Raw genomic sequence first — 26,807 nt, 5'->3', positions numbered from 1 at the left:
GGGGTGGGTGAGTGGGTGATCAGGGGGGGGTGAGTGGGGAGGGGGTGATCGGCGAGGGGGTGATCGGGGATGGGAGTTGGGTGGGGAGGGTCTGATCGTGGGGATGGGGGGGGGGGGGAATCAGGGGGGGAGTGAGGGGAAGGGGTGATCAGAGGTGACCAGGGGGAGGGGTGACCAGGGGGTGGGGGTGGGGGGAGGGGTGGTCAGGGGGGGTGGGTGAGTGGGGAGGGGGTGATCGGGGATGGGGTGATGGGAGGGTGGGTGGGGAGGATCTGATCAGGTGGGAATGGGGGGGGGGGGAATCAGGGGGGGTGAGGGGGAGGAGTGATCAGAGGTGACCAGGGGGTGGGGGAGGAGGGGTGATCAGGGGGTGGGTGAGTGGTGAGGGGGTGATGGGAGGGTGAGTGGGGAGGGGGTGATGGGAGGGTGAGTGGGGAGGGGGTGATGGGAGGGTGAGTGGGGAGGGGGTGATGGGAGGGTGAGTGGGGAGGGGGTGATCAGGGGGGATGGGGGGGATCAGGGGGGTGAGGGGGAGGGGTGATCAGGGGTGACCAGGGGGTGGGGGAGGAGGGGTGATCAGGGGTGACCGGGGGGAGGGGAGCCAGGTCGCCGAGTGCCCCCCCCTCCCCTCCCCCTTTTGGGCCAGGGTTCCGCCACTCAGCAGCGGGAGGTGGCGACGGCGGCAGGAGCAGGAAGCTCTCCCGGGCTGGCTGGCGGGCGGGCAGCCTCCCTCCCTGTGAACAACCCCGAGAGGCAGGAAACCGGGAGAGGCACCGCCTCCCCCCCCACCCCACCCCATCCCCACACACACACCCCCGCCCCCCTCGGGAGCTCGCCTCCAACATCAGCTCCTCACCAACCGGGGGCACAAAAAAAAATCAAACAGCGCCCAGTAATAGAGGGGGCGGAATGGCGGCAAATATGTACAGGGTCGGAGGTAGGTGGCGGCTGTTTGTTTATTGATTGAAATGGGGCGGGGGGGGGGGGGGAGGAGGTGATCAATTTGTTTTCTTTTTAAAAATAATAACCAAAGACTCGCCGACACGATTGTTTATTAATTCCCCTCCTCCAGATCCGGATAATACTTAAATATCATGAAGAAAATACAAGTGGGAAAGTTCAGCCTCTCAGGACTCAGTTGATCGAAGATTTCCAACCCCCCCCTCTCCCCTCTCTTTCCTCACCACCAAAAAAAAACTCTTTAATATTTTTGCAAAGTTGTGTGAAGTGGTTGTTTGACTTTTTTTTATTAGTTGTGTGTTAAGGCGGTGTGTGTGTGTGAGGAAGGGAGTGAGGAGGGTCAGTGACTCCTCATCAAACACACACACACTTCTTATCAGGAGAGGAAAATGGCGAAGTGACACTTACCCTCAATGTTAGGCCTGTACCTCCCAAAGCCAGGGTTGCCTCTGCCCCCCCCCCCCCCTTCTCCCTTTTTAATGGCAGAACAAAAGCCACCCCCCCCTCCCACCCAAATAATCACCCCCTCTTCCCACATCCATCCAAACCCAGTGAAACTGTGCACCCCTTCCCCCCCCAAAAAAAACAAAAGGCTAAAAAAAAAGAGAGCCACATTTTATTTCAAGTCATCTTCCCAAGTACCTTTTTTCTTTCCCCTTTAAAAAGAATTAACCCCCAAAATAGCTGCATCACCCACCTTTGCGCAGATAGATAGATAGATAACCTCTTTCTTGCCTTTGGCAACCACCCTGTTTTCTGTTAACCTGTACATCATGCCCGCTGGCTTGATTGATCTCCCACCCACCTCTCTCTCTCTCTCTCTCATCGACCCAGAGATTTTTTCAGACAGCCATTTATTTAACAGCTTGTGTGTGAGAGAGAAAATCTTTTATGTCAGGGCCAAGGGCTGGAGGGGAAGGAACAACCGGTGTCCCAACAACATGAGGATGGGGATGGTGGCTAAAAATACATTTTAAGCAAAGGGAAAAAGTTAAATCTTGTCAATGTGTTTTTGTTGTTGTTGTATGAATATTGGAATTTCAAATGTGTCGTGTTCAATTAGGGGAAAAAGGTTATAGATGTTTTTTGTCACTTTGCTTCCCATTAAGCCAATGATGTTGTGAGTGCAGTCCATTAATCTGATTTTAGCCCCCCCACCCCCTGCAAATTAATGCTGTTCACCTAAGTGGGAGCATTGAGAACAACAGGAGGCCATTCATCCCTTTAAGCTTGGTTTGCATTTATTTTTTTCCATAGAACTTGTGAAAAGTTACAGCACAGAAGGAGGCCATTTGGTCCATCTTGTCCATCTAGCGCAAGGACACCCATGTGCCCTTTCTAATCTCCTGCACTGAGCCCATAGTCCTGTAGCTTATAGCACTCAAGGTGCAGATACAGGTACTTTTTAAAAGAGTTTAGGGTCTCTGCCTCCACCACCAAGTTGGGCAGCAAATCCCAGACACCCACCACTCTCTGCATAAAAAAAGTTCTTCCTTATGTGCTTCTACACCTTCTGGCACTTATCTTGAATCTATTTTCCCTGGTTCTAGAATTCTCCGCCAAGGGAAACAATTTGATCCTATTCACTCTATCTCTTCACCTCAATCAAGTCACCCTTCAGCCTTCTTTGTTTGAAGGAAAATAACCCCAACCTGTCCAATCTATCCTCATAGCTACACTTTTCCAGCCCTGGCAACATTCTTGTAAACCTCCTCTGCACCCTCTCCAGAGCAATTACGTCCTTCCTGTAGTGCGGTGACCAGAACTGCACACAATATTCCAGGTGTGTCCTCACCAGTGTTTCATACAATTCCTACATTCAATTCTTAGTTTTATATTCTATATCTTCGCCGATGAAAGTAACCCATTCCATATGCCTTCTTTACAACTTGTCTACTTGAATTGCTGCCTGTGTACCTGTGTGCCAAGATCTCTCACTTCATCTACCCCCTTAGTATATTCACATTTATTGTGTATTCCTAATAGCTGTTTGACCTCCCTAAATACATTACCTCACACTTCTCTATGTTAAACTCCAGCTGCCACTTTACTGCCCACTCAACCAACCCATCTATATTGTTTTGGAGTTAATATATAATACAAACAGTAAGGGTCCCAACAGCGAGACCTGTGGAATACACCTGTAGCAACTTCCCATTCTTAAGGGCATCCATTGACCATTACCCTTTGTTTCCTGTCACTAAGCCAACTTTTTATCCAGTTTGCCACTTTACACTGCATCCATAGGCATTTAAGTTTTTGACCAGTCTGCCATGTGGGACCTTGTCAGACGCATTGCTAAAATCCAAGTACACAATACCCACTGCAGTACCTTCATCAACCCTTCTTTTCACTTCCTCAAGGAATTAAATCAAATTTTTGAGGCAAGACCTTCCTTTAACAAATCCGTGCTGACCATGCCTGACTCGTCCATGCCTTTCTATGTGACAGTTAATCCTATCTCTCAGGATTGATTCTACTGTTTTACCCAACACCGATGTAAGACTAACTGGCCTAAATTGTTTGGCATTTCTTTCAATCCTTTTTTCAACGGTGGAATTAGGTTTGCATTTCTCCGGTCCTCCAGTATCTCCCCTGTATCTAATAGGATTGGAAAATCGTCTTCCGAGCGTCTGCTATTTCCTCCCCAACCTCCTTCAGCAGCCTCGGAAATGATCCATCTGGTCCTGGCGACTTATCAACTTTTAAGGATTCTAACCCTTTGAGTACTTGCTCTTTTATGATTATCCCATCCAATATCTCACTGTTTCTCCTGGACTATTATATGTGCATCATCCCTTTTGTAAACACAGACAAAATAATCATTTTAAACCCTTCCCACAGCCTCTGCATCTACACATAAGTTCCCTCCTTTATCTCTGATAGATCCCACTTTTTCCTTAACTAACCTTTTATCATTAATATATTGGTAAAAACATCTTTGTGTTTCTTTAACATTACTTGCTTATTTTTTTTATGCCTTTTCTTTGATTTCCTTATTTCCCTTTTTTGTTCCTGCACTTCCTATATTTGTTTAGTGCAGTACTTATATGCTTTCATTTTCTGTTTGGTCTTCTCCTGTATTATTCTAGACAACCAGGAGGGTCTAGATTTGACATTATGACTCTTATTTTGGACGGGACATGTCCATTTTGTACATGTAGGATCTCGCTTTCTAGTGCTTCCCACTGATTTTCTACTGATTTATCCTCCAGCAGTGCTGTCCAGTTCACCTCAGCCAAGTACTTTTTCATTGCTGCAAAATTTGCCTTCCCCGAGTTCAAAACTTTTACTCCTGCTTTATCTCTGTCCTTTCCCATGGTAATGCTAAATCTAACTGCATTGTGATCACTATTCCTGATGTGGTCGCCAACTGTCACTTCACCCACTTGCCCTTTCTCGCTCCCCAAGACTAGGTCTAGAATTGCATCTCCTCTTGTTGGGTTTGTCACTAACTGATTGAAAAAACTTTCCTGGACACACTGCATGAATGTTTCTCCCTCATTGGGATGGTATGTGTCTACCTGATGCCTTTAACATCCAGCTGCCATGTGTCTACCTGAGCCTTTAACATATTTACCTTGTTTGTCATACTCCTTCCATTGAAATATAAACAATTTAACCTGTCAATTTCCTTTGCTGGATACTTTTTAAACTTTACTTCTCCTGTAATTGCAAGTCTATCACTACATTTTCTACGTCACTAGCTAATGTTCTACCTTCATTTTCCTGATTTGAATCTGATCTATCTGATCTTACTCCTGGGATTCCATCCCCCTGCTACACTAGTTTAAATACTCCCCAACAGAACTAGCAAAATTCAAAGACATTGGTCCCAGCTCTGCCTAGGTGCAGCCTGTCTGGTTTGTACAAGTCCCACCTTCCCCAGAACCGGTTGCAGTGACTCAAGAATCTGAATCCCTCCCAGCTACACCATCTCTCCAGCCACGTGTTTATTTGGTCTATCCTCTTATTCCTGCTCTTGCTAGCCCGTGGAACTGTAATCCTGAGATTACTACATTTGAGGTCCTGCATTTTAATTTATTTCCTAACTTTCTGTACTCAGCTTGAAAGTCCTCATCCCTTAGTTTACCTATGTCGTTGGTACCAATGTGTACCACGATCACTGGCCGTTCACCTTCCCACTCCAGAATGCCCTGCAGCTGCTCTGTGACATCCCGGACCCTGGCACCAGGGAGGCAACATACCATCCTTGATTCATGTTTGCAGCCACAGAAGCGTCTGTTAGTGCCCCTTACTGCTGAATCTCCTATCACTATAGCCCTGCCATTCGTTTTACTCCCACCCCTCTGAGTAGCAGAGCCACCCATGGTGCCTTGAACTTGGTTGCTGCTGCTTTTCCCTGAGAGGCCATCCCCCAACAGTATCCAAAGCGGTATTCTGTTTGAGAGGGGGAGGACCAGAGGGGACTCCTGCATTGCCTTCTTGAGTCTTTTACTGTTCCTGATGGTCAGCCATTCCCTTTCTGCCTATGCAATCCTTTCCTGTGGTGTGACTGCCTTGCTATACGTGCTATCCACAACTTGCTCAATATTGTGGATACTCCACAGTGAGTCCACCGCAGCTCCAGCTCTGAAATCTGGTGTGCTAGAAGCTGCATTTGGACACCCTCTGCACATATGATCATCAGGGATGCTGGATGCAATCAGATTCATGTCTGATCTGTTGCTCAAATCTATTAACCTGCATTGCGCTATCTTCATTGATCCCCTTGCCGAACAAAAATCTGTTGATCTCAATCTTGAAAACTCGAATTGTCTAAACATTTGTTGCCTTTTGGGTTAGAAAATTACAAAAGTCCTCCTGAATGACCGAACTCTAATTTTAAGATTATGCTCACATGTCTTGATTTCCCCCACCAAAGTCCCCCACCATGGTTTCTATCTAGAAAGTCCTTTCAACATTTCGAACATCTCAATCAGGTTACCCCCTCAATACTCAGGGGAATACAAGCCAAGTTTATGAAATGTTATAATTGAACTCTCAGAACCCCAATTATCATATACAAAGGACTTGATGCAAGTGGAGGTGCTAAAAGAGTGTATCGCCCAGAGTGTTGATAGGTTTTTTTTAAATGTAAGGGCCCTTGGGGTTGAGGCCTGTTTGGCTTATAACGGAAGCCATCAGAACCAAGCTCAAATGTATCTTCACTTCAGTCACCAGGTCAGCAGGGGGGGGCGGAAACTGGATGATTGAATTCTTCTTAACTTAGTAGTGCTGTGGTCATTTTTGGCACGTGCTCTGTTACTACCAGAATGGAGATCAAGAAATTTTGGTCCTTAACTACAGAGCCTTTAGAGAGTTGTACGCGGAGCCTTAGCTATGAGGAGAGATTGGGTAAACTGGGGTTGTTCTCCCTGGAAAGACGGAGAATGAGGGGAGATCTAATAGAGGTGTACAAGATTATGAAGGGGATAGATAGGGTGAAAGGTGGGAAGCTTTTTCCCAGATCAGAAGTGACGTTCACGAGGGGTCACGGGCTCAAGGTGAGAGGGGCGAAGTATAACTCAGATATTAGAGGGATGTTTTTTACACAGAGGGTGGTGGGGGCCTGGAATGCGCTGCCAAGTAGGGTGATGGAGGCAGGCACGCTGACATCGTTTAAGACTTACCTGGATAGTCACATGAGCAGCCTGGGAATGGAGGGATAGAAACGATTGGTCTAGTTGGACCAAGGAGCGGCACAGGCTTGGAGGGCCGAAGGGCCTGTTTCCTGTGCTGTACTGTTCTTTGTTCTTTGTATGGAAACAGTGTTGTTGGAATGTTTATGTGACTTCACTGGATTTAATCTTTTTTTGTTACAGACTATGTTTACTTTGAAAACTCTTCCAGTAATCCTTACTTAATAAGAAGAATAGAAGAACTCAATAAGGTATTTTAAATGTGTGCGTAAGTTTTTTGAAGGTAATTCACTCTATAATTTTTCCCATCATTGTACTTTCTAGGCCATAGGATACTAGTAACTGAGAAGGCATGAAATCTGTAGCAACCTTTTTGCCTGTTCTGGCTACTCCAGCTGTCACAAAGCATGTAAGAACATCCAGGGCATGACACTGTTTTGTTTAGTACTACTTTATGTAACTGCTTGTCTCCAATTATAGTAAGAAGTCTCACAACACCAGGTTAAAGTCCAACAGGTTTATTTGGTAGCACAAGCCACTAGCTTTCGGAGCGCTCACTGCTCCTTCATCAGGTGAGTGGGATTTCAGTTCACAAACAGGGCATATAAAGACACAAACTCAATCTACAAAATAATGGTTGGAATGCGAGTCTTTACAGGTAATCAAGTCTTAAAGGTACATACAATGTGAGTGGAGAGAGCGGTAAGCACAGGTTAAAGAGATGTGTATTGTCTCCAGCCAGGACAGTTAGTGAGATTTTGCAAGCCCAGACAAGTCGTGGGGGTTACAGATAGTGTGACATGAACCCAAGATCCCGGTTGAGGCCGTTCGCATGTGTGTGGAACTTGGTTATCAGTCTCTGCTCAGCGACCCTGCGTTGTCGTGTGTCGTGAAGGCCGCCTTGGAGAATGTTTACCCAAAGATCAGAAGCCGAATGCCTGTGACCGCTGAAGTGTTCCCCAACAGGAAGAGAACACTCTTGCCTGGTGATTCGAGCGGTGTTCATTCATCCGTTGTCATAGCGTCTGCATGGTCTCCCCAATGTACCATGCCTCGGGACATCCTTTCCTGCAGTGTATCAGGTAGACAACATTGGCTGAGTTGCAAGTGTACGTACCATGTACCTGGTGGATGGTGTTCTCACGTGAGATGATGGCATTCGTGTCGATGATCCGGCATGTCTTGCAGAGGTTGCTGTGGCAGGGTTCTGTGGTGTCGTGGTCACTGTTCTCCTGAAGGCTGGGTAGTTTGCTGCGGACAATGGTCTGTTTGAGGTTGTGCGGTTGTTTGAAGGCAAGAAGTGAGGGTGTGGGGATGGCCTTGGCGAGATGTTCGTCTTCATCAATGACATGTTGAAGGCTCCAGAGAAGATGTCGTAGCTTCTCCGCTCCGGGGAAGTACTGGACGATGAAGGGTATTCTGTCCGTCGTGTCCCGTGTTTGTATTCTGAGGAGGTCAGTGCGGTTTTTCACTGTGGCACGTCGGAACTGTCGATCGATGAGTCGAGCGCCATATCCTGTTCTTATGAGGACATCTTTCAGCGTCTAGAGGTGTTTGTTGCGATCCTCCTCATCTGAGCAGATCCTGTGTATACGGAGGGCTTGTCCGTAGGGGATGGCTTCTTTAACGTGTTTAGGGAGGAAGCTGGAGAAGTGGAGCATCGTGAGGTTACCCGTGGGCTTGCGGTACAGTGAAGTGCTGAGGTGACCGTCCTTGATGGAGACGCGTGTGTCCAAGAATGCAACTAATTCCGGAGAGTAGTCCATGGTGAGTCTGATGGTGGAATGGAACTTGTTGATGTCATCATATAGTTGTTTCAGTGATTGTTCACCATGAGTCCAAAGGAAGAAAATGTCATCGATGTATCTAGTGTATAGCATCGGTTGAAGGTCCTGTGCGGTGAAGAGGTCTTGTTCGAACCTGTGCATGAAGATGTTGGCATATTGAGGTGCGAATTTGGTCCCCATGGCTGTTCCGTGTGTCTGGATGAAGAACTGGTTGTTGAAGGTGAAGACATTGTGGTCCAGGATGAAGCGGATGAGTTGTAAAATTGCATCTGGAGATTGGCAGTTGTCGGCGTTGAGTACTGAGGCAGTTGCAGCAGTGCCATCGTCGTGGGGGATGCTGGTGTAGAGTGCCGAGACATCCATTGTGACGAGGAATGCTCCTGGTTCAATTGCTCCATGTGTGCTGAGTTTCTGTAGGAAGTCCGTAGTGTCGCGACAAAAGCTGGGGGTTCTTTGTGCAATGGGTTTCAGGATGCCCTCGACATAGCCAGAGAGGTTCTCGCACAGGGTCCCATTGCTCGATACGATGGGACGGCCGGGTGTGTTTGCCTTGTGTACCTTCGGGAGGCAGTAGAGATCTCCAACATGGGGAGTACGTGGGATGAGAGCATGGAGGGTGCTCTGAAGGTCCGGATCAAATATCTTGATCAGTCTGTTGAGTTGACGGGTGTGTTCTTTGGTCGGATCTGCAAGTAACTGTCTGCAGTGTTCTTCGTTGTTCATTTGTCGGTACACTTTGCAGTAATCCGTTCTGTTCAGTATGAAGATGGCCCCTCCTTTGTCTGCTGGTTTGATGACAATGTTGCGATTGCTCCTGAGAGCGCAGATGGCGTTGCGTTGTGCTTGGGTGATGTTCGGGGTTGTTTTGTGAGTGCAGCTGATGAATCTGGCATTGACGCACCTCCTGACGGCTTGGGCATACATGTCAAGTCGAGGGCAGCGGTCTTCCGGAGGAGTCCAATTCGACTCTTTCCTCTTCGGTTGCTGTCGGCTGTTCCGGTTCATTGGCTGTCTCACTGTGTTCGCTGTTGGCCTCTTGGGGTTTGTGGAAGAACTCCCTCAGCCTCATTCGCCTGCTGAATTCCTCTGTGTCTGCTGCGAGACTGATGGGGTCTATTTTGGTGGTGGAGCAGAAATTGAGCCCTCGGCTGAGAACTTCGATTTCATCTGGTTGAAGTGTGTAGTCCAACAAGTTGACAATGGACTTCCCTGCAGTGGTACTGTTTTCTACTGTGATACTGGTGGAGGCTTGGTTGCTGCCGGTGGTGATGCCGAGTTTCTCAAGTTTCCTGTTCTTGGTGTGCATGTAGATGGCGTAGTTCCTTTGTCTCGTCTGCTTGGCAGAGTTTCGCAGCTGGTCTGCGTCCTGGGCGCGAGTTAAGAATATGGACTCTATCTCGGTTTCCAGGATGCGGCGTTTGCTGTAGAGCTGGTGTATGAGGTAGTTGAGGAGTGTGAGAGAGGTGCGACGGCAAAGTCTCTCAGCGTAGTCTGTGTTATTTAGTAGTAGTTTGTGTCTTTATATGCCCTGTTTGTGAACTGAAATCCCACTCACCTGATGAAGGAGCAACGCTCCGAAAGCTAGTGGCTTGTGCTACCAAATAAACCTGTTGGACTTTAACCTGGTGTTGTGAGACTTTTTACTGTGTTTACCCCAGTCCAACGCCGGCATCTCCACATCATGTCTCCAATTATGTCAGATTTGTTGTAGTGGGAACACTCCTGCCTCTGAGTCAGAAGGCCATGAGTTCACTTGGCATTTCAGAGGTTTGAGCATGCAACCTAGACAACAGTTTCTACTTCAGTACTTACATTTCACGAATAGAAAGCATTTTTTGAATTGAGGTGCTGTCTGCTCCTCAGGTTCAATTTTTTGAAAAAAAGCAGGGAGGTTCTCTTAACCAATGTCTCTAAAACAAATGATCAGGTTTTGTTTTCCTATTGATGTTTTTTTATTGGTTCACGGGTTGTCGGGGTGGCTGACTAGGTTAGCTTTATTGCCCTTAAGGTGCTGGTGAGTTGCTGCCCCGAACCGCTGCAGTCCATCTGATGTTGGTGCACCTACAACATTGTTAGGAAGGGAGTTCCAAGACTTTGACCGAGCAATAGTGAAGGATGGCGATGTATTTCCATGGATATCAGGATGGTGCGTAACTTGGAGGGAAGACAAGCTACCCTTGTCCTTGTAGGTGGTAGGGGTCATGGGTTTGGAAGGTGCTGTCAAAGGAGCCTTGGTGAGCTGCTGCGTTGCATCTTGTAAATGGTCCACACTGCTGACACTATTTGTCGGTGGTGGAGGGGGTGAATGTTGAAGCTGCTGAACGGGATGCCATTCAAGTAGGCTCCTTTGTCCTGGGGGGTGGGGGGTGGTGTGGCTGAGCTGAACATTGCAAAATCATCAGCGAACATCTCCATTTCTGACCTTATGAGGTCATTGATAAAGCAGCTGAAGATGGTTGGGCCTAGGGCACTAACCTGGGGAACCCCTGCAGCGATATCCTGGGACTGAGATATTGATCTGCATCAACCACAAACATCTTTCTTTGTGCTAGACACAACGTCAACTGCTGGAGGGTTTTCCCTCTGATTCTCATTGACTCCAGTCTTTACAGTTTTGCTTGGACTCCTTGATGCCACATTCAGTCAGATGCTGCCTTGATGTCAAGGGTCGTCACTTTCACCTCACCTCTTGAGTTCAGCTCTTTTGCCTATGTTTGGACCAAAGCTGTACTGAGGGCAGGAGTGAAGTGGCCACAATGGAACCGAAACGGAGTGTCAGTGAGCCAGTTATTGCTATGTAAGTGCCGCCTGATAGCAGTGTCGATGATCCCTCAATCACTTTGCTGATGATCGAGATTAGATTGATGGGGCTGTAATTGGCCTGGTTGTGTTTGTGCTGCTTTTTGTGTAGAGGACATACCTGGGCAATTTTCCACATTGCTAGGTAGATGCCAGTGTTATAACCCCACTGATGGGGCAGTGATTGGCCCAGTTGGATTTTTCTTGCTGTTTGTGGATCCTTGTTTGTAAATGAATGCGAACATAATCACCATTCCACAGTACTAAGTTAATGAGAGATTTAAACTTTTTCTTGTGAGATGGTAACACTTTTCTTTCAATAAAATATTTGTTTAAAGCCTATTCGGTAATATTTCCTTGTTCAGCATACTATATTTGACTTCAGGCATCTCCAAGTATTTTGACACTGGATACCAAGAGTTGCACAAGCTATCTTGATATGGTGAAATTCTCTTCCTAAACTCCTTCCATTTTTAAACATACTCCCCTCGTTTAGGAATCTTTTGGCTACCCCAAGTAATATTACCTTTCTGATCCGTCATCCCTTTTGCCTCTTTAGAACACTTTTCTATGTTAAAGATGCTATACAAATGCAAGTTAGATCAAGTTTTTAGTGGTGTCGGAATAATCAGAGTCCTCCTTTCATGGGTCTTGGTGATGGCATTCTAGCCATGTTTAGCACTTCCTTGAAGACTCTGCACATATTTACCAACTAGCACAAAATGTTGTTTGCATTCCTGTTACTGGATTCCACACTGATGATTAAAACTGTGGGATTCAATGTAACTGGAGACTGATAGAATTCCATGATTACGACTTCCGTGAATTCATGTGACACAGTTCAGAGAGTTTTGATGTTCCTCGGTCAGAGCATTTTACAGTGATGAAGTGTTACTCGTGTGAAATGGGTGAAGCGCAAGGAAATAGCACTGTCAGTCCTATTTTGTTAGATGGTCAGCTCCATGTCAGCTGATCGTGAAATAGAATATGATAGAAAAATCTGTCTGCTGCTTGGTTTACCTTTGAGTAGTTGAAGGTCTGATCCCTTTGTTGAGGATGCTGGATAGGAAATTACTTATCAGTAGAGATATAAATGAATTATTTGGCTGCGGGTAAAATGTTTCCAATGGATTATTTGCACTTTTGATGGGTAAATGTTTTGTATTTGTAATAAGTTTGAAGTTAGTGAACAATTAAAACAGCATGGGCTAACCAGTGACACACATCACAAACATGCAACAGTTCGTTTTTAAACATAAGAAAAATAAATAAACAAACTAAATTAAAGATGATGGCTGACTGCATTTGCTGTATTTGCAGAACTTTCCAAGTTTTGCCAAAATATAATTAGGGATTGAGGAAAAAGTCATGTTAAGAGAGGGATGCAGAAACGAAAGAATGAGTCTGACAGCGCTGGGGCATGTTAACTTGCCTGGTTCCCTGGGACATTATTGTTAAAAGAAAAAACAACAGCCTATCAAGCCTGCTCTGTCATTCAGTATGAGCATGGCTGATCGAGGGTTTCAATTCCACTTTCCCAGCTGTTCCCCATATCTCTTGACTCCCTGAGACACCAAAAATCTGTCTGTCTCAGCCTTACATATATTCAATGGTGGCGTACCCTTAACCCTCTGGAGTAGGGAATTCCAAAGATTTATGACCTTTTTCTAATGTTCTTGTGTTTGAGGTGCCATTAATGGCTATTATTGGAGTCTGCCGAGGTGGGGTTTGACATCAACTTTATTCAGAATAGAACAAAGAATAACTACAAGCAGAATGAAACTTCATTCTTGCCACGAGGCTGCCAGGGAGAACCCAATCATGTGATCAGGGAGAACCCAATCATGTGATCTTGCATCACTTCCCCAAGATGAAGTGAACTGTCTCATTTATGTATTCACATCATCCCTTCACGTGACATTTCCCCCCAAGTCTGACTTAATCTCTAATTCAGTAAGAAGTTTAACAACACCAGGTTAAAGTCCAACAGGTTTATTTGGTAGCAAAATTGCTACCAAATAAACCTGTTGGACTTTAACCTGGTGTTGTTAAACTTCTTACTGTGTTTACCCCAGTCCAACGCCGGCATCTCCACATCATTAACCTCTAATTCACAGAGGCTTTAAGCCGTCTACCCAACCGTGTTCTCAACTCTCTCGGAGGAGATTGAGAATTCAAGCTCTACATGCATTCTCTCGAACTCTGTTGGTCAGGATAAGAATTGCTAGAGGATCAAAACAAAAACAGAAAATGCTGGAGAAACTCAGCAGTCCTAACTGCATCTGTGGAGGGAGAATAGAGCCAATGTTTTGAGTCTGGATGACCCTTTATTTGAGCTCTAACGAAGGATCTTCCAGACTCAAAATGCTGGCTCCATTCCCTCTCCACAGATGCTGTCAGACCTGCTGAGTTTCTCCAGCATTTTCTGTTTTCGTTTCAGATTCCAGCATCCGCAGCGTTTTGCTTTCATCAATTGTCAGAGGATGCCAGTTCATAGTTCAGGTCGTACTCCAGGTCTCCGGAAGAACTGATCAATTCTGTAAAAGATTCCCTCCTTGTAAAAACTACTACACTCCTGTTCCTTTGCACTGTACCGTTTTCTGACTCTACAAAATAGGATCATGGGTGTGGCGTTTTCTCAAGAACTTGGTCTTGATGAGGTCGATTACGAATCCACACTGATTCTCCACGTTTGGGGTCTGATAGTTCATGTACTATCTGGCGAAATCTGACTGATTGTAACATTTGTGCATTTCTGATCTCATTTAAGCATAGTGTTATGGCTGGTAGATATTTGTTAGTGAAGTAAAGGTCTCTTCAACAAAATTTATTTCTCTTGTTCTGGCCTAGCTAAAGCAATACGTGACAACACATTCGCTGTGGTCTGTTTCTTCCCTTGTAGCATCAAATCATATCAAACTCGTTTGAAATATTTGCACCCTTGGCAGCACCTTTGCTAAATCTTTCGTATTCAATAGAGAAACCAAACTTTGTGGCCCACCTCAGTCAGTTGTGAATTTAAGACCCAGGACATAGTCTGTAAGCTTTTCACAAGCCCGGGTAACAGCTAACACATCATTTTCAATTACTCCAGAGCTCTGTTTTGTTTCAGGCTAAGAGTGAGATGCATAGTGCGCCAGTCTATGTTTACCATCCCTTTGAGTCAGGAAAAGTACAGCATCCAGTCCTGTCCATGATGCATCTGCGCCAACAGATCTGGATCAAAATGAGCCAATGTGCCTGTGATTTTAACATTTCCTTGATCTTTTTAAACATCTGTTGGGCTTCTTGCCAGAACCAAACTTGGTCCTGTTTTAGCAGCTGATGTACCACTTCATTCAAGTTTACCAAGTTAGGTAATAATTTCCCTACTTTCTTCACTGTTCCCATCACTGGAGCTCTGTGACATTTCGAGAAGGTGGAAATTCTTTGATCGTTTTAGTTTTCTGAGGATCTGCACTGGCCCCTGACGTTTATGTAATATGTCCTAGGAATTTAATGGTGGGTTGCGAGAGCCCACATTTGCTTGTAGATATTGTAGCACAGCCCTCATTCTGGCATCATGCTTGTTTGTAGTGGAACCATGGATTAGGATATCATCCATGTGGTAAATTATTCCCTCCGATTCTTCCAGGGTACATGTCATTATCTGATGAAAAATCTCAGGTGCAGATATGACATGAAAAGGTAATCTGATAAAGCAATCTCTCCCAAATATTGTAAGTTATTTGAATTCATCCTCTCAGTGTAATTGCCAAAAGTCAATATTCGTGTCTAGCTTAGTGAAAATCAAAATCTTTCCCAGCTTCGCCAGACTCTCATCCACAGATGACATTGGACAAATTTCCCTTTCAACAACTTTATTCAACTTTATGAGATCTACACAGATTCTAACGATCCGTTTGATTTCAGTAATGGAACCATACCTGAACACCAACTTGTAGGCTTTGTTACAGGTGAGATTACTCCCCGTTGTAACATTTGAGTCAATTTCCTGTTTTATCTGCTGCAGAAGTGGGTGAGGAGCTTCCCTCAATGTGAACAGACACACTGACTTTGCTTTGAGCCAAAGGTGATGTGATAAGCTATTTTCAGCTTCCCAAGCCCTTTGAACAATGGAAATTCAGCATAAAATCTTTAGACTGCTCTTAGTTTTCCAATTCCTCCACTCTGTAGATCAATTGTAGATCAGTACAAGAACTTCCACTTAAATGTGAATAATCCTTCTGTTTTACATGTAAGAGTTTGGTGTTTCTCCTCTCTTTTGAAGTGTTCCAGTCATCTCACCCATGATTTTAAGTTATATGCCTCTTGATGATTGAAGGAGATCTCATTCCAAACATGGCTCAGTGTTGGAAAGAACCAAAACTGCAGCATCAGTGTCCAGTTTAAATTATGTTTTTTGTCCATTGACTAAAATTACGGCACTCCAGGATGTTGACACTTTTATCTCACCCAGAAGTCCTCAATCATTAATATCTTCAATTTGTTGTTTTCTTTTAACCTTTTGCGGATTTTTCTATTTGTTTCTTCAACGTAAACTTCTTGGCGATGACACACTGCTTTAAAATGACCCATTTCACTCTGCAATTTTGGTGGGATAATTTCTCCATTTATGCTACCTTTTCCCACCACACTAATAACACTGGGTTATGGTGGGTTGCCGCGCACTGTTCAGGCTTCCTCTGTTTCTGTATTGCCACTTTTTTACTCTGAAACTTAATGAACTCCATTTTGTTGGTGCTTCTTTGCAAATGAGTCTCCCTGTCACCTCGAAGTTATGAGTAATTCTGTTCGCTCGCCTGGTCAACTGAACAGCCTTACTTAATATTAAGTCATCCCTCGCTGCAATAAGTCTGACAAGTTTTCGTCTAGACTCCAACAACAATTCCATCTCTCAAATTAATTCTTCTTTTGAGTTAGCCCAACTGCAACACAAACTTGCTTGAAGCAATTTGGTAATGGCAATGACTTTTCCATTCTGTTCTTTTTTTTAAATCTGCTGCTCGTTCACATGCTATTTGGTTGCTGGCTGTTTTCCTGTTGTCCCTTACCTGCTGTCACCATTAAATGTTCTTGTGTTCAAGGTACTGTTAATGACTTGTTGGTAAGGGTTAATATCAATTTTATTTAAAACATGAAATAGAATAACTATATCGAGAAACAGACTTCATTCTTGCCAAGAGGCTGCAAGAGAGAATCTGATCATGTGATCTTGCATCACTTCCACAAGATGATGTGAATTGTCTCCTTTACATATTCGCATTAACTCTTTACACCACATCTTTGAGTGAAGACATTTCTCCTCATCTCAAGGCTGTGGAGGCCAAGTCATTGAGTGTCTTTAAGACAGAGATAGATAGGTTCTTGATTAATAATGGGTTTAGGAGTTATGAGGCAAAGGCAGGAGAATGGGGATGAGAAAAATATCAGCCATGATTGAATGGCGGAGCAGACTCGATGGGCCGCGTGGCCTAATTCTGCTCCTATGTCTTATGGTCTTATCTTTAATAAATTTGTCAAACTGGGTTTTCCTTTTGTAAAACAATGTTGAATTATTCTAATCATACTACACTAAATACGTTTACCAGGCTTCCTTAACAATAGACTCCAGCACTGTCCCAGTGACCAATGTCAGGCTAACTAGCCAATAGCTTGTGCCTCCGGCAGAATTTTCACTCCGGCAGAATTTTCCCATCCCGCTGTAGTGAACGGAGATTTGGCTGGGCGTCAAATTCTCTGACCCCGCTGCAGCGGGAGCGTGGTGTGAATGGCTATAAGATCGCACCCAGAGATTAAATTTTTCTTTGGGTGCAACAGTAATATCTTGAGCTTGAGAAATTTGAATCTGCTGCATTTAATGTGCACATGGACTGTTGCTGACGTTAGCCTTGCTTTGCATGATAGGGCTGATCCCCATTGAATCAAAAAGAGGAACTGTCTCAAGAGAATTGTATTTGAGATAGATGTGAAGTTTTAAAAAAATATTAATATTGTTGCATATGTTCCCAGGAGACTATGTTGATCTGAGTATTTTGTATAAATATTTTGAAAATAATATCTTGGATATGTCCAAACCTGTCTGATTCTGCACAAGCCTTGTTCTACTGAGTTGAAACACAAAACCCAATTTTAACTGTTGGCAAGCTTTGGATGGATGGGTGGCAAGACTATTTGGAAAGGCACTTGTTGCTCCAGAAATTAAGCACGGGTTAGAATAATTGCTGGGCCTCTGTTAAACCCTGCTGGCTGATTTTGTACCCGCAATCAACTGGAAACGGAAAATAGAAGGGCCTGGAGATTGTCATAATGTAATTGGAAATGGCACTTTCTTGTGGTGTTTGGATATGCTGCAGAAATGGTCGAAGCTTTCCTTACCAAGTGCTGTCACGCTCCTTCTGGTCCTACTTGGCTGTCTTGGCCTCTTTCATTGCTGCTTCCTAGCTTAGCTTTTACTGTTCAGCCCACATGGTGTGATTGGGCCCTAACATGATCTATTAAGAAGGCCTGGCCTGCATTGATCAGATATCATTGCTGCCGACTATGTAGAGCATGTTAAAGTTGGGATTGTAGTTTCCTGATCGCTTTTTGTTGAGTGTGTGACCTAGGCAATTTTAACTGCCCACCCATTTGTCTTCTGCCGGCTGTGTAGGGTTAAAACCATCCCTACAGAATAATGAGAAAGTGCTGTCAAACTGAGGGAGAAAAATGGAAGGCAAACCAGCTCAAGCATCACTTGCACATTTTTAGTGAGTGAATTCAAACATCCTGTTGTTTTGGTTGAGTGGTAGGAATTTAAAAGGAGGGTGTAATTGTACATGACGACAAGAAAAGTTATGAGATGGTTTTCTTTTTGACAGACAGAGAAGGTTACTTTCCAAGAGACATGTTAAATGATATGCTAAATGTGTACCCCTCTTAATTTCTACTCCATAGTTGGCTTTCTCGGCAATGTTTTGGGTTGCTTTTCTACATTAAAAGTGCTGTATGAATGTAGGATGTTGTGAATGTGTTTTTAATAGTTTTTAAGCATCACTTGTGATCCATACACTTCTGTTAATTGATATTAAAATATGTCATAGAGGGCTATGCCCTCAAAAGCATGGTTTGATATTTTGACTGTTCTTTCCAGACTGCAAGTGGCAACGTGGAAGCAAAGGTGGTCTGTTTTTACCGGCGCCGAGACATTTCAAACAGTCTAATAGTACTTGCCGATAAACATGCAAGTAAGTTTCATTTAAGACTTTAAGTGCCGAGCTTGAAATTGTTGATTAACTTTGTGGTCAATGGCAGCAGATTTGCACCAAGTTAGACTTAACAGTTTAAAATGTATTTATTCGGTAAAGTGTTCTTAATTCTTTCCGTAAATGTCTCTGCAGCATTAGGATATTGCAGAACATTTTGGTTATATTTCGTACAAAAGAATTGTGCTTGTTTTAAAATCTTTATATCTGGTTTTCAAGATTTCGCTATTTTTGAAAAAATTTAAATATCAGTTCGAGTACACAGGGGTATGAAGAAGAACTTCCGTGAGATAAAGGAAGCAATGAGTGTGAACAAGCATCCTACAACCCAGTGGTACAGTGCATTGCACCATGCCATCGTACTCTTTGGAGCATTAAAAAAAACCCAGTGCTCTAGAACAACTACATAAATATTATTTTGAATCTATTAGCAAAGCATTTTACAGTTGTTTGACAATATTGCATTTGAGCACAATTTCTCTTTTCCTTGTGCCTCCCCAAACAGCAGTTTGTTGAAGAATGATGGTACTGTGGTCTAATATAAAATTAAAAAAGTTATAAAAATAGGTTAGAATTTTTGGCCTCGGCTAATAATTACCTCGTGGTTTGAAAAATTACTTCAATAAGAATCTTTGTTGAACATTAAATTACTGATGCTGTGTATGACCACTTATCAACATAAAAATCTCTTTGTAGATTACTTGTTTAATCTTAATATTTAAATCTTAATTTCCTCTTTTTACCTTTGAATTTGGTAATTTTTTTTCTCACCAGACTCTCAAACCATGTGTCTAATTAGAGGTGAATGTAGCTAGATTAGAAGGCAGAACTTAATTTGTACTTTGCAAAATTGCACCAATAATTTTAGGCGATGACACAAAAATCAATCTTTGTTTTTGAAAATTTTGCCTGCAGTGGTTTATGAGTAGGTCTGTTCTATCATAAACCATCATTATTTGCCAGCTTGTTTAGTGAAGTTTGAAGCAAAATTTGTGTAGTCTGGTTTTTTGTTATATTTCAGTCTTAAAACACCTAAACTGTGCTTTAAAAAGGCTGTGATCTCTCTGACCTAAATCTCACTCTTGTCAATTCCCTAGTCTTAATATTTCTGAATCAGGGTACAAATATACATTGGTTTGTAACCAACATTTGACCTAGCTTGCAAGTACATATGTGAGTTAATTTGGTTAATGGAAATGTGGTTTTAATTCAATACACACTCATATTTTCTGTTTGTTTCATACAGATTGGCTTTGTCCAATGTGGTACATTTGTGCTTGCACATTGACAAGAGATTTGTGCACCGTTCTGCATAATGCTCATTGCATGTTTCATAAAGAACAACTGTATTAAAATTGTGGCAGCTTTCCAATATTCCTTAAAAGTAAAACCTTTGTCTCTGCCATTTTGCAACCGAGTTCTGTTCAGCGCTACAGCTGTTGGTGACAGCAGCTTTTTAAAATATTCTTTCATGGGTGTGGGCATCAGTGGCTAGGCTAGTATTTATTGCTCATCCCTAATTGATCTTGAGAAGGTGGTGGTGAGCTGCCACCTTGAACCACTGCAATCCACATGTTGTAGATGCACCCACAGTGCTGCTGGAAAGGGAGTTCTAGAATTTTGACCCAGTGACAGTGAAGCAATTGCAATATAGTTCCAAGTCAGGAACTGTAGCGTGGCTGGAATGGGAACTTGCAGGTGGTGGTGTTCCCATGCATCTGGCCGTCCTTGTCCTTTGAAGTGGTAAAGGTCATGGATTTGGAAGATGCTGTTGAAGGATTCTTGATGAGTTTCTGCAGTGCATCTTGTAGACTGCTATGACTGTGCATTAGTGTTGGAGAAAGTGAATGTTTAAGGTGGTGGGTAGGGTGCCAATCTAGCGGGCTCCTTTGTCCTGGATGGTGTTGAGCTTCTTGAATGTTGTTGGAACTGCATGCATCCAGGCAACCTGAGATTGTTCCATTCCACTCCTGACTTGTGCCTTGTGGATGATAGGACACGCTTTGGCGAATTGGTGTTACTCTCTGCAGAATTCCCAGCCTCTAACTTGCTGTTGTAGTCAGAGTATTTACATGGCTGGTCCAGTTCAGTTTCTTGTCAATGGTAGCCCCCAGCATGTTGATAGAAGGGGACTTAGCAGTGATGATGCCTTTAAATGCCAAAGGGTGGATGGTCTGATTCTCTCGTTCGAAATGGACATTGCCTGGGTAATTGTGTGGCATGAATATTACTTGCCAGGGCTGAATATTGTCCAGGACTTGCTGCAAATGAACACGGACTACTTCTGCTAACCTGGTTTTAAGCTTGGAGAAATAATAAAGGGATGGCATGGTGACACAGTGGTTAGCACAGCTGTCTCACAGTGCAAGGGACTGGGTTCGATTCCGACCTTGGTTGATTGTGTGGAGTTTGCATGTTCTCCCCGTGTTTGCGTGGGTTTCCTCTGGGTGCTCCGGTTTCCTCCCACAAATATGTACAGGTTAGGTTGATTGGCCATGCTAAATTGCCCCTTCGTGTCCAAAGATGTGTAGGTTAGGTGGATTACCCATAGTAAATGCACGGTGGTCCTGAATAAGATGCACTTTAAGAAAATCGGTGTAAACCTGATGAGTTGAATGGCCTGCTGCACTGTAGGGATTCTATGGATTCTGTAACTGCAATGATTTTGGGATTAAGGGCAGATCATGATTTTAGAATTGAGTCCATTTCGGGGTCAGGGAGAAATTTTCCAGGGATTTTTTTTCCTAAACCGGACAACTAAATTTTCGTCTCCTCAAAAACTTATGGCTGGGGACATGAGGAGTGCTGGTAACCTATGCCATTGCAGGCTCAGGCGGCACAGTGGCACAGTATTAGCACTGTTGCCTCAGTGCCAGGGACCCGGGTTCGATTCCGGGCTCAGGTGACTGTTTGTGTGGAGTTTGCACATTCTCCCCGTGTCTGCGTGGGTTTCCTCTGGGTGCTCCGGTTTTCTCCCACAGTCCAAAGATGTGCAGGTTAGGTGGATTGGCCATGATAAATTGCCCCTCAGTGTTAAGGGAATTAGCAGGGTAAATATGTGGGATTAGGGGATAGGGCCTGGGTGGGATTGTTTTCGGTGTAGTCTCGATGGGTCAAATGGCCTCCTTCTGTACTGTAGGGATTCTATGATTCAAATCAATCAGTTTTTAAAAATAAATAGCTGCTTCAGTGTAATCTGAAATCGGGCCTTAGTTTCAGCAAAATACAAAGCAGTTATTTTAAAACTGCATCATTTTGGTTTTACATGGAGATTTTGTCTTTGTTTAGTATTTTTTACTTCGAACAAATAGTGATTACACGGAATTGAATCGGAGTATCCAATTTTATTTTAAAGAGAAGTTGCATTCTTACTAGTCTCTTGCATCGACAGCTAACTGTATGAATGGCTCATTAAAGTCTATTCCAAATGTGTTCTAAAGTAATAAGCATAGTGGAAACTTAACTTAATTTTAAAGTTGGAATTGCTAGTAGCTATTTAATTTTTTAAAAAATTGATTGTCGGCATGAAATGTTATGCTGGTGCAATGATTTATCATGTTGATCTATTAAAAAAAATCTTCATGCTGTGTGTGCTTTTATTGATTTTTTTTTGGTTGTGAAAATAACATGGTCTCGGTTGACTAAATGGGATATAGTCTTGCCCAGGAATTCGGTCAAACTCCTTTTGGGCTTGTATTCCTCTTAGAAGTTACAAAAAAAAGCAAAAGATCAGCTGGTCCATATGAACCTGCAATGGCATAGGTTACCAGCACTCCTCATGTCCCCAGCCACAAGTTTTTGAGGAGAAGAAAATTTAGTTGTCCGGCTTAGGAAAGAAAATCCCTGGAAAATTTTTCTCTGACCCTTGAAGGAAATAGAGGAAGCCCCAAGAGACAACAATGACTTGTGACATTACCCCCAGCTACCCACTAACCTCTGTGTAGATGTTTACCAGACCCAAGAACTACATCAGCCTCTTTGCGAATTATTTTTCAAAAAATTGTACTCAGTGCAAATGCTGGTGATTTTCAACAGTCAAACACTTTTTCCAAAAAGAAGGAACATTTACCATTAAGCTTAGTTCTATTTTTTTCATAACTTATGCTTGTGTCTCTTGCCCTTCCTCAAGTATCCAGCTTAAATAGTGTAGCTACGTGGATTGAGTCTAATTGTTCCACTATTTAGCAGATTGTAATTGTATCTCCTTGAGGAAAATACTTGAATGAAATAAAAAACCTCAGGTCCCAAAGCCTGTTATGATATGTGAATCTTTTTAAACTAGGTATCAATCTGGTAGACCGCCTCTGAATCTTTTCAAGAGTCTCTGTATTGTACAATTTGAGGAGACAATAGTCAGAAATAGCATCTACATCTGACCTGATCAAACTATGTACAAAGAGATTGTTTTCGATATAATTATCTCTGTTGCACATCCTGGCACACTGTTTTCACAGTAGTTCAGCAGCATTGCTCATGGACCTTGAATGACTTGTGCTTAACTCAGCAGCCTTCAGCACGTCATCCTGCATTGTGTCTAACATATTTGAAGAATCCCTCTATCCAAGTCCATCATGGTTATAATTTATCTGTGTTGAAAGACATTCACCATCCTGCCACCTTGCATCCCCAGCTTCATTGCATCTTGATTTGCGTGCAGCTTTTTAATACAAGGTCCTTGTTTCAGCACAAAACATTTTGTCTTAGCCATGAACTTGCAAACAATGTCCTCATTCCGATTGTTGGTAAAGATACTAAAGAGCAATTGTCTTGACCATCTGTGCGAGACTCCACTAGTGACTTTTGCCCTCATACACCCTCTATCATTGGTAACTTGTGTCTTCTTATGCAAACGGAATAGTTTCTGATCCAATCCAAGATCTGCTCGTCAGTCCCACAAGGTTCAGCCGTTTTTAGTATTTATGCTCCCTGTGGAGACCAATAACATGAAAGAACCTAACTTCTCCAAACAATGTCCAAAAGAAAAACCCAATGGACAAGATAATTTTAATTATAGCAGAAACCAAAACTAACATAACTTAAACGCGCATTAACAGATAAGTAGTATTCAATAGAAACCATAAGCTGATACAACAAAGATTAGTTTCCAATTTCTTAGGCAGCACACTTAGCACATATATGGTACCATGTGCAGTCCTAATGTCTCTCACAACTCTATGTTCCTCCAGTAGAGTTCAACCACTCTTTGTCACGCAAGATCTGATCCTCAAGGAGCCTCTGACAATTGCATTTCTCCATCTGAATTCCATGGATGCAATTGTCACCAACAAGGTGCACTCCTCCACATCCTCCTTCACTGCTGACGGCTATCCAAACAATCAGTCCCACCAGAGTAAATAGTATGGTCGGCTCTGATAAAAGCCACCCTCTTCAATGTGCCTTGACAGTTCCTGCAGCTTTTCAGAACTTCTCCCCTGTTCTGTCCACAAGCTGAAATCCGATCTGCCAACCTTGTTTCTTCTTCCTAAATTAGCTTTTATTTGCCTATTAAGCAGAGACTAATTTCTCAAAAGTCTGTTGTCAGTCAGGAAATCCAATTAAACAAACCCAGAAACCCAACTTTTCGGTTTCTGATTCAGTTAGGGACAATCTCAAAAAACAGGCTTTGAAATCCTTTCATCACAACTTATCAAAGGTTACTTGAAGAGTTTTTGCACAATATCAACTGCAGTACCATCATTATAACTTGCTCAAAAACAAATTCAAGTTTGTATCATGGTATCTTCCTTTCCTGAAGCCATGTTGAGATTTTGGAACACCTGCTTTGGTTGTGAAAACTGATTCTAAGCAATTGAAGCCTGTGCTGTATCCTGGGACTCTCTCTGAATCTTCCCTGCAAAATCCTTTAATAATTCTTCAAGAACTCTCACTCCTTCTATGGATGGAAAGACTTTTCTAGTGTACTGACGAGTATCCTTTGACTGTACCAAAATCCATATTTATTACTTTTAATGCCAATTTTAAAAATTTTCCTCAGAGTTATTCTATTTAAACATAAAAATATTTTTACTTTAGCCCAATTTGTGTTTATGCAATTGACTAGTTAAGTTTTTTTCTACCTTTGGCGCTTTGGAGGTTGTGGCATATGGTAAAGTCACTTATTCAATAATCCTGTTCTGAAGGCACAGCTCAGATCTCATCTTGGCAACTGGTGGAGTTAAATTCCATTGATAATCTGGAGTTGAAAAGCTAGTCCCAGTGACGATGAACATGCAACCATTGTTGATTGTCGTAAAAACCTCCTGGTTCACTAATACTCTTCAGAGAAGAAAATCTGCCATCCTTACTTGGTCTGCTGAGATGTGACTCCAGACCAACAGCCATGCGGTTGACTCCTAACTGCCCTCTTAAATGGTATGGCAAGCCACACCATTTCAAGGAAAATTAGGGATGGACAACAAGTGCTCACTTTACTAGCGATGCCACACTCCAGAAAGAATAAAAAAATGCATGAGGATAGCTCAAAGTAAAATTTCATTTATCAGTTTTGTTGTTTGTGACAAGTAGGAATAACCAAGCAACTCTTAACACAAGTCATCTGTCACCTTTGCAAATTTAGCTCTCTAATGAATTAGTGTTAACATAAAGCTTTCAGTAGCATTGATTTGAATGATCATCTGAAGACAAATGTTTCCCATGAATTTTGCCTCTTTAGCCTTCTCTGTTTTCTTCTGAAAGCTGTGACCTGCACAGAAATCTTGTATAAACCTGGGGGTTTGTGACTGCCTTTGGTATCATATGGCTGCCATAGTTGAGTAGAGCACTTTCTTCTATCTGTGTATTTGCAACGTGGTCAGAAGAAGGATTTTTCCCCCTGTATTTCTTAGTTTGGATTTCGTCTGATGCAACTTGTTGAACCCCACTCATTTCTCCCCTCAATTCCTCACCATTGAGCTCTGTAATCAACTGCTAATGTGTGTGAGAATGGACTGATTGCCTCTTTAGTTTTTCTCATCCTTTTGTGGTATATCTTTTCTTTTCCACCATCCCCCTACCCCTTAACACACTCAATGCCTCTTGAAAAGTGGTCTGGTTGAGAAGAAGAGTTCTATAGTTAGAGGAGGGCTAGAAAGATTGACCTTTTGTGTGATTCACCATATTGATAAACAAAGACTTTGGCCTGGATTTTTGCAACAACGGAGAGGTGCTCTGTCATTGTGAAAATGGCAGAAGAGGCCAAAATCAGGAAGTCTGCCCCAAAAATGGTACCTGCCATTTTCATGGGAATGGGGCTGGGGCAGGATTTGCACAAGCGTGTTATGCAGGTGCAACTGCCCATATAAAACAGCCATTGTCTCCAGTTATATATGATTGGGAAGCATGGTATGCGGATTAAACCTGGTAGGTGCAGCTCTAAATTTTACAGAGTCCTTTGGGGAGATGGGGTATCCTTTTGGAGAGATAGGGTACTCCTTTGTATATGTTCCAGCACACCTTTGGGAGAGGTAAGCTGTCCTCTTGGGTTGTTAAAAGTGGACATGAGTGTGTAAAAAGTGCATAAATGTATTGGAACTGTCAAGAGGAACTGCCAAGGGGAGCTGTCAAAAGCAACTGCCAAGCTGTCAAGAACTAAAAACGCATGCCCTTTAAATTTTTGGAAAAAATGGGTGGAGTATTAAAAAAAATCATTGCTTGTTCTTTCACTCAGTCTGTTGACACAAGTTTGAGGCTTATCATTACTGGATTTGCGCTGCATGACTGATTTCATAATCTACCATTATCACAGTGGGGTGCCTTCCATTTCACAGTGTGACAGCTACAAGTGGTTAGAGACTCTGAGATGGGACTGTGAAAGTCTGCAATTGACACTGAAATTTTACTTTAACTCAGCATAGTTGCTGAGGTCTGCTCATGGTTGATACTGGGTTAGTTGGCATGGTGTAAGTGAAAATAATGGTGGGTGGGGGGCATGAGGACTTGGCCCTATTTGACAGTTGACTATAAAGGGCTATGAGTGGTGGTTGGAGGGGCATTGGTTGGCATGGGGTGGATAAAGGGCATGAAGTGACATGGGTGGGGCATGAGGGTGTGAGGGCTGGGGGATTTTTTTCTTGTTTTGATGCTTTTTAGAAAGTCTTTGACGATGTGCTGCTGTTCCAAGGCAGGCCTTCCATCCAGCCCACACCCGCACTTGGCAGCCCCCACACTCATGCCAAGGTCGCCCACCGCGGGGTAATAGGATTCACATAGGATCCTATTACTCCGGAACAAAAATCCCATTTCCAAGCAGTTTCTCCCAGATCAGGTTTGTGGATCTATTGCATGAACTAAAGTTTAGGCCTTTGTCTCTTTTCGTAAAGGCAGTGATTCATGCATGGGTATCAGTGACCACCCAGTCAGTCCCTTGCCCAAATAGC

General features: G+C 43.3%; 1 protein-coding gene across 3 annotated transcripts in view; it reads left to right on the top strand.

The window, feature by feature from the left end:
• The first annotated feature begins 645 nt into the window (after nucleotides 1–645).
• mta3 (metastasis associated 1 family, member 3) overlaps nucleotides 646–26,807 on the top strand; it is a 233,063-nt gene continuing 206,901 nt past the window's right edge. The window contains exons 1-3 of one of the 3 annotated variants that reach the window (XM_078229697.1): nucleotides 646–937; nucleotides 6,786–6,853; nucleotides 18,321–18,414. In XM_078229697.1, coding sequence (XP_078085823.1) covers nucleotides 910–937; nucleotides 6,786–6,853; nucleotides 18,321–18,414 — 190 coding nt within the window. In that variant the 5' untranslated portion in view covers nucleotides 646–909. Of the gene's footprint in view, nucleotides 938–6,785; nucleotides 6,867–18,320; nucleotides 18,415–26,807 lie in introns of all 3 variants that reach the window. The other 2 variants (XM_078229698.1, XM_078229699.1) reach the window with 2 other exon arrangements.

The sequence above is a fragment of the Mustelus asterias genome, chromosome 15 (genome assembly GCF_964213995.1).
Source record: "Mustelus asterias chromosome 15, sMusAst1.hap1.1, whole genome shotgun sequence".
NCBI classification, from domain to species: domain Eukaryota; kingdom Metazoa; phylum Chordata; class Chondrichthyes; order Carcharhiniformes; family Triakidae; genus Mustelus; species Mustelus asterias.
The sequence above is the reverse complement of the archived record's forward strand: the minus strand, read 5'-3'. Positions and strand labels throughout refer to the sequence as shown.